The 11698-nt window shown below is 39.5% G+C and overlaps 1 protein-coding gene across 1 annotated transcript in view; it reads left to right on the forward strand.

Moving 5' to 3' along the window:
• LOC122797114 (extracellular calcium-sensing receptor-like) overlaps positions 1 to 8539 on the forward strand; it is a 244033-nt gene extending 235494 nt beyond the window's left edge. Inside the window, 1 exon segment of the mRNA XM_044065910.1 lies at positions 7638 to 8539. Coding sequence (XP_043921845.1) covers positions 7638 to 8539 — 902 coding nt within the window.
• Positions 8540 to 11698: the final 3159 nt, after the last annotated feature.

Raw genomic sequence — 11698 nt, forward strand, 5'->3', positions numbered from 1 at the left:
AGAGAGAAGGTGAGTTTGAGCAATGGCAATTTTGGCTTGGGAGTCAGGAAGCATTTTATTCTGTATAACGAGCCTATTTTCTTATTGATAGTTTTGATCATTTGGTTTACATGTACATCAAATTTTAGGTTATTATCAATAGTTACCCTAGTAGTTTTGTAGAGAGTCCGGAGACGTCCTTGGCTTGGATTGTAAAGTTAATGCTGTTGGACCTTTGAGTAGGTAGAAATAACAGCATTTTGTTTTTTTTTGGGATTAAGTATCAGGCAACGACTATAGAGCCAGTTTTCTATTTTGTTAAAGGTGGATTGGGTCAGGATTTGTAATTCTGTGGGGTTGTGCTAGAGCAGATCAGCGTCGTCTGCATATTGTATACAGCTGGCCATAGGAATGACAGTATTTAAGTCATTGATAAAGATAGAAAATAATAGTGGTCCCAATATGGATCCTTGTGGGACACCCAGTGTGTTGGGTAATAATGTAGAGAGTTTAGTCTGCCATATACTGCCTGTTTCTACCAATTAGATAGGAACTAAACCACTGAAGGATTTTAGCATCTAGACAAGATTGCAGGGTATATATTAGAAGTTTGTGGTCCACCATATCAAAGGCTTTGGACAGGTCCAAAATAGTGCGGAGGAGATATTATTATTTCGATGGGTATTAATGGTATTGGAGAAGACAAGTAGGGCTGAGGTAGTACTGTGGAGAGGTCTGAAACCATGTTGGGTGTCTGCCAGTAGATTGTTGGAAAGAAGGTGTTGCATAAGCTGTTTTTGAACACATTTTTCCATTATCTTCACTAGAGGAGAAAGTATAGATATGGGCCTGTAATTCGAGAGCTCGGTGGAAGTGCCACCTTTATGGAGAGGAATTACATAGGATATCTTCCAGATATCAGGTATTATAGCCTCTGCTAAAAGCGATTGATAAGTAGTGACACAGGGTAGGCAATGGCCTCAGCTGATTTTGCAAGTATTCAGCTGGGAGTTGATCAGCGTGTGGTAGGTTTTAGTTTTCTGATTAATTTGCAGATAAATGAGGTGGCTACTGGTTGAAAGTTGAATAAAGGAAGATTATTAAAGGTGGGAATCAAGTTTGTGGGAGCTGAGCGGCAATTGGCTGGAGGGGCTTGGATTGTCGCAGTGAAGTGATTAAAGCTGTTAGAGACTACATCTGGGGGTTTATCGATGGCGTGGCTGGGACAGGGTGGTGGGCGACCAGGGTGAAGTAGATTGTTTAGTCCAGCCCAAAATTTTTGTGTATGGTTTTGATGTTCTGTCTGCAGCTTATGATAGTATTATCTTTTATCAAGTAATATTTGTCTTTTGGTGTCATTCCTAAGTTGTCTATAGTTAATTTGGTCAAGAGGGAGTTTAGTGGTTCGCCATGTGGTCCAAGCTTTGTTTCTAAGTTTGATTTTGAGCCTGGTCTCTTTTGAAAGCCATGGAACATCTACTGTCTTTGTTTTCTTTGAGCGAATAGGAGCATGAAGATTAAGGATTTCTAGAATTTTTGTTGAAATACAGCACTGCTTTGTCTAGGAGTAGATGTTTTAGTATTGCCCAGTTGCAAGAATTTAATTCTAGTTGAAATCTAGTCGGGTCAAATAGTTTTTTGTTTCTGACAGATCTTAGTAAAGGTTGTTTGGGAATGGCTATTTTGTGCTTAAGTATATAGGTGAGGTGGTGGTCACTTAGGCTATCAGGGAGGGTTCCAGATGTATATAGGTTAGGATGACTATTAACAAGCACCCAGTCAAGTATACTCTCTTTCTGGTTAGACTTGCCTATCCTATTGGGGATGTTAATAATTTGCGTAAAAGAGTGTAGGTTAATATGGGTGGAAGGAGCTTCGGGAACAGGTATTCCAATCTATGTTAAAGTCACCAAGAACTAAAGTTTCTTGGTAGTGGCTAGATATCCAATGAAGGATGGCTTCAAGAGTATCTATGTTCTTGCCTGGGGGAATATACACACAGATTATGTAGATGAATTTATTAATGTTAATTTGAAGTTTGGAAATTAAGATTTCTGCATTGTTAATTTGAGGTGGTTGTATGATATCTGTTGAGACTATTAGATCAGATTTATAGAGTATGGCTACCCTCCCCTTTCTAAGGATTAGGTCTATCCTATGTATATTATATCCTGGGAGTAAAATTTCATTATCAGTAGTGGTGGGTTTTAACCAAGTTTCAGTTAGGCACAGGATCTCTGGAGAGAGGTTAGTCAAGAGTGCAGTTCATACACCTTGTTAATGCTTCTAATGTTCAGGTGACAAGTGAAAAGAATTGGCAGGCGAGATTATAGGGTGAAGTCTAAGTTTGGAGATAAGTTTCAAGAATTTATTTACAATTTTAAGTATGCTTCAGTTTGGGGCTAATTTTTTGAGGTGTTTGGGTGTGGAAGAGATGAGCAAGAAGTTGGGTTCACCCAGTTACCCTGGATGTAGAAATAGTTAGGAGTTTTAGTGTCAAAAGTAATGGTAACAGCTTTAGGAATTGAGAACCCTATGAGGTTGGGATTAGGTACAATGTTAAGAGATATGGGGCTACTAGTAATGGTACTAGGATGGAGTACCACATATCTATGGGTGGAGAACTAGGGCCCTGAGAACCCACTTTATAGTTGAAAGAGAGATGGGTAGCTATTGTATGAGAGTGAGGGAGGAGAGGAGTGGGCAGGTACAGGATCAATGAGATAGCAAAGAGATTGGGTGAGGATTGAATAGAACATAGAAGGTGATAGGAGCTAGTGTTTGTGGGTGTGGTTTATTGGCTATAAATGTAGAGGTAGTGGGTGGGATATGGGGGAGGCTAATCTGATGTTGCACTTTGCTTTATCTCCAATAGCCTGGTTAGGTAAGTTAGTGGAATTTCTGCTATTAAGCACTATAGTGATTTTGGATGCTATGCCTCTAATTTAGAGTATGACTTTGTGAATAAAGTGACTGTATAGCTTATAAAACTTATACAGCAATCACTATATCATTGTGGTCTATGGGAATTGCCATGGGGAAGCCTTAAATACTGAGGAAACCTTGGACTATACTGCAGCTTCCAGACCAATATATACAGAGCTGTGTGACCACCTTGTCTCAATCAATGAGGAGCTGCTTCTGTTTTATACATTCAGCAGGGGGTGGAAATTATTTCTTCCTTAGCCAGGAACTTGTGGGGACTTAGTCTCGAGGGAACCACCTAGGAGAGAAAGAGTCAGGCCAGTTTATTAGAAATCAGGAAAATACAGTGTCTGTTCTATCAGCAGGAGGTAGCAACAAATATGTAATTTTCACACAATAACTCCAAATACTGCCAAGACCTGTTAGCAAAACGACACTAGAATACTAAATCTAGCTTCAAACATTGTCGCTAATTTAATTACATTAGCTGTAGCAGCAGCGACCTATATCTAGTATTGAATGTACTTAATTACCTTGCTGGTACAACAACGCTTCTTTATTTAGCTATAGAGTGTGTCGCTAGGCTTAAATTGCATTATTTCCAAACAAGAATAGCCCTGGTCTACTTCTACACTGTCCTTGCTAAATTATCCCAACAAGAGAGACCCATAAGAATGTTGATGCAGTTTCTAGGCTTAACTAATTAATAAATTAACAACAAAGTTCAGCGTTTAGCTCTGAGGGCTGTTGCTAGGCACTTGTTAAATCTGTGCACTTGAGATCAAAATAGCTAGGCAAACAATGGTATAGTGAAACACAATCGTTATTCAGAGTAGAGCAAGATTGTAGCAATCCTATCACAACAACAGTATATTTCCAGCTAAAGAAGTGGTAGCAAAATAAGTCACATTGAGTTTAGCAAAGGCATTCAAAATTAGTGAGTAAACAGCAATTTTGTCTATTTACAGCAGAATTCAACATACCAGTTCAGTGGGGATGCTGCCGATAGGATCCAGGTAGTCCTCAGGTTTGAAAATTGGCGGTTTCTGTAGGTCTATATGAAACCTGTTATAATGTTTAACAAAGCCGGGGGCTAATGCAGTGTTGCACTTTTGCTTTATCTCCAATAGCCTGGTTAGGTAAGTTAGTGGAATTTCTGCTATTAAGCACTATAGTGATTTTGGATGCTATGCCTCTAATTTAGAGTATGACTTTGTGAATAAAGTGACTGTATAGCTTATAAAACTTATACAGCAATCACTATTTCATTGTGGTCTATAGAATTGCCATGGGGAAGCCTTAAATACTGAGGAAACCTTGGGCTATACTGCAGCTTCAGACCAATATATACAGAGCTGTGTGACCACCTTGTCTCAATCAATGAGGAGCTGCTTCTGTTTTATACATTCAGCAGGGGTGGAAATTATTTCTTCCTTAGCCAGGAACTTGGGGACTTAGTCTCAGGGAACCACTTAGGAGAGAAAAGTCAGGCCAGTTTGCGATTAGAAATCAGGAAAATACAGTGTCTGTTCTATCAGCAGGAGGTAGCAACAAATATGTAATTTTCACACAATAGCCAAATACTGCCAAGACCTGTGCAAAAGCGACACTAGAATACTAAATCTAGCTTCAAACATTGTTGCTAATTTAATTACATTAGCTGTAGCAGCAGCGACCTATATCTAGTATTGAATGTATAGGCTTAATTACCTTGCTGGTATAACAACGCTTCTTTATTTAGCTATAGAGTGTGTCGGTAGGCTTAAATTGCATTATTTCCAAACAAGAAGAGCCCTGGTCTACTTCTACACTGTCGTTCCTAAATTATGCAGGTAAATTCCAGCAAGAGAGACCCATAAGAATGTTAGTGCGCAGTTCTCAGGCTTAACTAATTAATAAATTAACAACAAAGTTCAGCGTTTAGCTCTGAGGGCTGTCGCTGGGCTGAAATCTGCACTTCGGATCAAAAATAGCTAGGCAAACAATCGTAGTGAAACACAATCGTTATTCAGTGTAGAGCAAGATTGTAGCAATCCTATCACAACAACAGTATATTTCCAGCTAAAGAAGTGGTAGCAAAATAAGTCACATTGAGTTTAGCAAAGGCATTCAAAATTAGTGAGTAAACAGCAATTTCGTCTATTTACAGCAGAATTCAGCATACCAGTTCAGTGGGGATGCTGCCGATGAATCAGGTAGTCCTCAGGTTTGAAAATTGGCGGGTTTCTGTAGGTCTGTATGAAACCTCGCTTGCTTGGTGGGGGTGGAGTTATAATGTTTAACAAGGCGAGCGGAGTGGGGCTAATGCAGTGTTGCACTTTTTGCTTTATCTCCAATAGCCTGGTTAGGTAAGTTAGTGGAATTTCTGCTATTAAGCGCACTATAGTGATTTTGGATGCTATGCCTCTAATTTAGAGTATGACTTTGTGAATAAAGTGACTGTATAGCTTATAAAACTTATACAGCAATCACTGTATCATTGTGGTCTATGAATTGCCATGGGGAAGCCTTAAATACTGAAAACCTTGACGCTATACTGCAGCTTCCAGACCAATATATACAGAGCTGTGTGACCACCTTGTCTCAATCAATGAGGAGCTGCTTCTGTTTTATACATTCAGCAGGGGTGGAAATTATTTCTTTAGCCAGGAACTTGTGGGGACTTAGTCTCGAGGGAACCACCTAGGAGAGAGAGTCAGGCCAGTTGCGATTAGAAATCAGGAAAATACAGTGTCTGTTCTATCAGCAGGAGGTAGCAACAAATATGTAATTTTCACACAATAACTCCAAATACTGCCAAGACCTGTTAGCAAAACGACACTAGAATACTAAATCTAGCTTCAAACATTGTTGCTAATTTAATTACATTAGCTGTAGCAGCAGCGACCTATATCTAGTATTGAATGTAGTCGCTAGGCTTAATTACCTTGCTGGTACAACAACGCTTCTTTATTTAGCTATAGAGTGTGTCTTAAATTGCATTATTTCCAAACAAGAATAACCCTGGTCTACTTCTACACTGTCATTGCTAAATTATGCAGGTAAATTCCAGCAAGAGAGACCCATAAGAATGTTAGTACGCAGTTTCTAGGCTTAACTAATTAATAAATTAACAACAAAGTTCAGCGTTTAGCTCTGAGGGCTGTCGCTAGGCTGAAATCTGTGCACTTGTTAGCGAGATCAAAAATAGCTAGGCAAACAATCGTATAGTGAAACACAATACGTTATTCAGAGTAGAGCAAGATTGTAGCAATCCTATCACAACAACAGTATATTTCCAGCTAAAGAAGTGGTAGCAAAATAAGTCACATTGAGTTTAGCAAAGGCATTCAAAATTAGTGAGTAAACAGCAATTTCGTCTATTTACAGCAGAATTCAGCATACCAGTTCAGTGGGGATGCTGCCGATAGGATCCAGGTAGTCCTCAGGTTTGAAAATTGGCGGGTTTCTGTAGGTCTATATGAAACCTCGCTTGCTTGGTGGTGGAGTTATAATGTTTAACAAAGGCAATGCAGTGTTGCACTTTTGCTTTATCTCCAATAGCCTGGTTAGGTAAGTTAGTGGAATTTCTGCTAAGCGCACTATAGTGATTTTGGATGCTATGCCTCTAATTTAGAGTATGACTTTGTGAATAAAGTGACTGTATAGCTTATAAAACTTATTCAGCAATCACTGTATCATTGTGGTCTATGGGAATTGCCATGGGGGAAGCCTTAAATACTGAGGAAACCTTGGACGCTATACTGCAGCTTCCAGACCAATATATACAGAGCTGTGTGACCACCTTGTCTCAATCAATGAGGAGCTGCTTCTGTTTTATACATTCAGCAGGGGGTGGAAATTATTTCTTCCTTAGCCAGGAACTTGTGGGGACTTAGTCTCGAGGGAACCACCTTGTCTCAATCAATGAGGAGCTGCTTCTGTTTTATACATTCAGCAGGGGGTGGAAATTATTACTTCCTTAGCCAGGAACTTGTGTGGACTTAGTCTCGAGGAACCACCTTGTCTCAATCAATGAGGAGCTGCTTCTGTTTAATACATCCAGCGGGGGGGGGAAATAATTTCTTCCTTAGCCAGGAACTTGTGGGGACTTAGTCTCGAGGAACCACCTTGTCTCAATCAATGAGGAGCTGCTTCTGTTTTATACATTCAGCAGGGGGTGGAAATTATTTCTTCCTTAGCCAGGAACTTGTGGGGACTTAGTCTCGAGGGAACCACCTTGTCTCAATCACGAGGAGCTGCTTCTGTTTTATACATTCAGCAGGGGGTGGAAATTATTTCTTCCTTAGCCAGGAACTTGTGGGGGCTTAGTCTCGAGGGAACCACCTTGTCTCAATCAATGAGGAGCTGCTTCTGTTTTATACATTCAGCAGGGGGTGGAAATTATTTCTTCCTTAGCCAGGAACTTGTGGGGACTTAGTCTCGAGGGAACCACCTTGTCTCAATCAATGAGGAGCTGCTTCTGTTTTATACATTCAGCAGGGGGTGGAAATTATTTCTTCCTTAGCCAGGAACTTGTGGGGACTTAGTCTCAAGGGAACCACCAGTTCAGTGGGGATGCTGCCGATAGGATCCAGGTAGTCCTCAGGTTTGTGAGTGAAACCACAAATTTCATAAAAAGACTAACAATATATTCCAGTTATCATATCTGTTTATGAAAGACACCATAGAAGACATCACTAATTTACAGGCAGATGTTAATAATTTAACTCAGTTTATTTCATCCTTTACAGATGTTAGTGACTGTCAGAAGTGCCCTGAAGACCAGTGGCCTAACATCCATCGAAATCAGTGCATCCTGAAAGTCATCCAGTTTCTTTCATATGATGATCTATTGGGAGCAATGTTATCAGCCACCTCTGCATGTTTCTCATTGATCACAGCCATCATCTTCTTCATCTTCATTAAGTATAGAGACACTCCAATAGTCAAGGCCAATAACCTGGAACTTAGCTACATTCTGCTTGGTGCACTGACACTCTGCTTCCTCTCTCCTTTAATATTCATTGGTCACCCAAGAAAGGCAAACTGCCTGTTCCGCCAGGTTGTCTTTGGTATTGTGTTTTCCATCTGTATTTCTAGTGTTCTTGCAAAAACTACTGTTGTTATTGTTGCTTTCAGGGCCACTAATCCTGGTAGTAAACTAAAAAAGTGGTTGGGAAATCAGCTTCCATACACAATTATACTGTTCTGTTCTGTTCTTCAAGTGGTGATATGCACAGTCTGGCTGGTCACAGCCCCTCCTTTCTCAGAAATGAATATGAAATCCGAAAGTGGCAAAATACTAATTCTGTGTAATGAAGGTTCTATGACAGCATTCTGGTGCATGTTGGGATATTTGGGATTTCTAGCAAGTGTAAGCTTTCTAGTGGCTTTCTTTGCCAGGAATCTACCGGACAGTTTTAATGAGGCAAAATATATCACTTTCAGCATGCTTATTTTTGTTGCTGTTTGGATATCTTTCATCCCTGCATATTTGAGTACACAGGGAATATACATGGTGGCAGTGGAAGTATTTGCCATATTATGTTCTAGTGCTGGAATGCTTGTGTGCATTTTTTCTCCAAAATGTTATATCATTGTTCTGAGACCAGAAAAAAATACAAGAGAAAGACTGGTTGGAAAAGTAAATTAAGGACATCTGGAGAACTGAATAATGCTGTACAGCTGATTAAAATGTTATAGTGGCTTGCCTGTATTTCTGAAGATTTTAGTTAAAGCTGCTGCAGTGACTGTCATGTAAATCTTTTGACAAACATCCGCTTAACATTAACAAGCAGATGGTGAATGATTTCTTCTAACCATGTAGACATTATAAGGTTTATCTATCTAGATATTTGCATGAAATGTGGTCTGAGATAAGCCTGTTTAATGTAATCACATAAAACATGTCTAGATAAGAACATATAAAATCTGTCAAACTGACATCCTCTCCTCATATATTGCAATGTTTACTCTTTCCAGTCTTGAGAATGTGAGCAAATGAATTGTATCTTAGTTATGATAACCTTAAACTTTGTATGAACTTATTTTTTTCTGTTAGAAAGGAATAAAAGAACTCCCGACTGTGCATAATGGCTTAATCTCTCTATATTGAGATATTCCATATCATGATAATGTTTTAATAAATAATGTGTTTGCATCCAGGATCTTTGACAGTCTTTATATTGAACTTTATAGCTGCATGAATTAAAAAGTAACAAATTTCAGTTTCAGTTGGTGGCGTGACTCAGATGTCCAACCAGGTTTTATAACAACTATCTGGTTGCTATCACTGGAGCCTGTGGCCAGTATCTCTTTAAGAAATATCAGGCACCCATCTCAGTAAGTACATTTAACTTGCACTTTGTCTTTGATTTCCTATGAGTCTCAGGGATGATAATGCAGTTCTGGGTTACATACACATTATTTATTATTTTGATGAATGCGTCCTGTGACGTTTGGACCAATCAATGTTGACATCACCAAGGATAAGTGTCTAATATGGTATGTTGTGGGAGAACCAGGATAGGATGTTTTCAAGAATGGGCAGATTGTTACCAGGAGGAAGGTCGATAGAGGCAATTGCAAGTTTTTTGTGGGGATTCAGATTGCAGTTAAGGATGATGATTTCAGCTGGGAGGAAGTCAGGAATTGGGGAAAGGTATGGTGAGAGGTTAAGAATGTTTGAATAGAGGATGTCCATGCCACCACCTTTTTTTACAGGTCTATCAGATCGGAAGATATAACCTGGTGGGAGTATTTCACTATTTGAGATTTGTGGCTTGAGCCAGGTTTCAGATAGGGAGAGGATGTGAGGGGTATTGAGAGCTATCCATGAGTGCAGCTCAGTGACTTTATTTGCTAGACTGTGAATATTCAATGAGTAAATAGTTAAGTATTTGGATGGAGATGATTGTTGTGACTGAGGTTGATGACTGTTAGAGGAGTAAGATAGGGGCAGTGTAGAGGTAGTTTTGGGGAGAGAAGAGAGGCCAGGGTTGGGATGGATATCTCCAGAACAAAGTAGGTTTTTAGTGAGGAGAGAGTGTGTAGTAGATGCTAGATGGAGTTTGTATAGCTTTGACTTAGCTTTGTGGGAAGGTTTAAAAACCTGTATTATGGATAATTTATACAGACTTGAGGTAGAGGTAGTAAAGAGATTAGGGGAAATAGTAAAGGATGAAATAGTTGGATATATGTTGTATGAGTAGTTCATGAGATGGTAGTTGAATGGGGGGGCTTTGGGGAAAGATAATCATCTTCCTTTCTTTTCTCATCATCCAGATTGACAGGTTAGGTCCCAGTTTGTAATGCAGATAATTCTGGGGCAAGCTATATCTTTACATCTTATACCTTCTGCACCTTCACACACAGCATCACTCTCATCTAAACTTGAGCTTTCCTTCACCGTTTTCCCTGGGTTACCTTCCAACTCAGACAGTGAGGAGAACCCAGAAAAACAGGACAGGGTAGGGAGGCAAAGTAAAATATTACACCATACTCATTCAAAGGCAAGACCAGCTGCAAAAGAAGAAGGAAAAAAAGGCAGATTCCTTATACCCCCTCAGACGGGTCCCACATCCTGATGGCTATATGGCATTAGTTCACTAATCTTGGACACTTACTGATCTACATATTATAGTCAAACTCTTCCCAAAAATAAGGAAAGACCAAAGGTTCAAAGAGGAACTGAGTATGTTATTCAAATTTATGAACCAAACCTGGCAGATTTAGACAGGCTCCAGAAAAGGACTCTGATTGCTCGACTACTGGAGGGAGGTGTGAATTAGCTGAGGTGTTTGTTAAGCTCTTAGAAGAAATTCTAGAAATATGTCCTGTTAAGCTAAATTGGGAGAATATTACTGCATGTAAACAAGGTACGGGAGAAACACCAGGTGACTACTTTGGGAGACTTAGGGAGGTATTTTCTGCACATTCTGGCAATGAGGATCCTATTGTAAATACTAAGGCAGCATTAAATTCTCCATATGTGCACAGACTGTTAACAAATGTATAGGCATTAGTAAAACAACACCAGGTAACATGACAGGAAGAGGAAGTAGACAGGTTACTAAAAAAGAGTACTATATGGATAAAGTAGAAAAAAAAGAAAGGGATGCAAAGAAAAAAAAAACTCATGCAATTACAACTACAGAGTTTTGAAAGAAGGGGCAGATGTACAGAGGGAGAGAAAGGCAGGGTAGACAGAGAGCAACAAATTTTAAACAAAATCAAGCTGGGAGGGGGTATTGTCACAAGTGTGGACAAATGGGACATTGGAAAGGAAAATGCAACAGCAGCAAACACAGCAGTGGCAAAATCAAAATCCTTCCAATGCTTCCTTACCACCCCCACCCCCAGAGTTGCATCAAATGTCAGGAGGCACATACTAAGAACACTTTGGGGAAAAGAATGAGGTAAGCATAAAGGTGCTAATGCAAGTAGATCATGAAGTATTTTTTGTTCAGTTAAAAGCAGATCAAAGAGATGTTCCATTTCTGATTGATACTGGTTCGACTTGGTCTTGGCCAAACATAAGTAATCAGGATAAAATTCCAATAGCATCCAAAAATGTATCAGCAGTGGGTGCAACTAACACCCCATCTATTTTTCCCATGTCTAAACCTATTTCTTTCTCTTTAGGAACAACTGAAGGCAAACATGCCTTTGACTGATATGCTCGAAGAAAACACACCAGAGCTGTTGCCCTGGGGAGAAAAGAAGAAAGTGATTTTATATTCCTAAAACAACCACTTGCTACAGTTACAGCCTTAAGATTCCCAGATTACAAGAAACCCTTTACTCTGTATTG

This window comes from Protopterus annectens, chromosome 3.part0 (genome assembly GCF_019279795.1).
Source record: "Protopterus annectens isolate FY-2018-M chromosome 3.part0, PAN1.0, whole genome shotgun sequence".
NCBI lineage: Eukaryota > Metazoa > Chordata > Ceratodontiformes > Protopteridae > Protopterus > Protopterus annectens.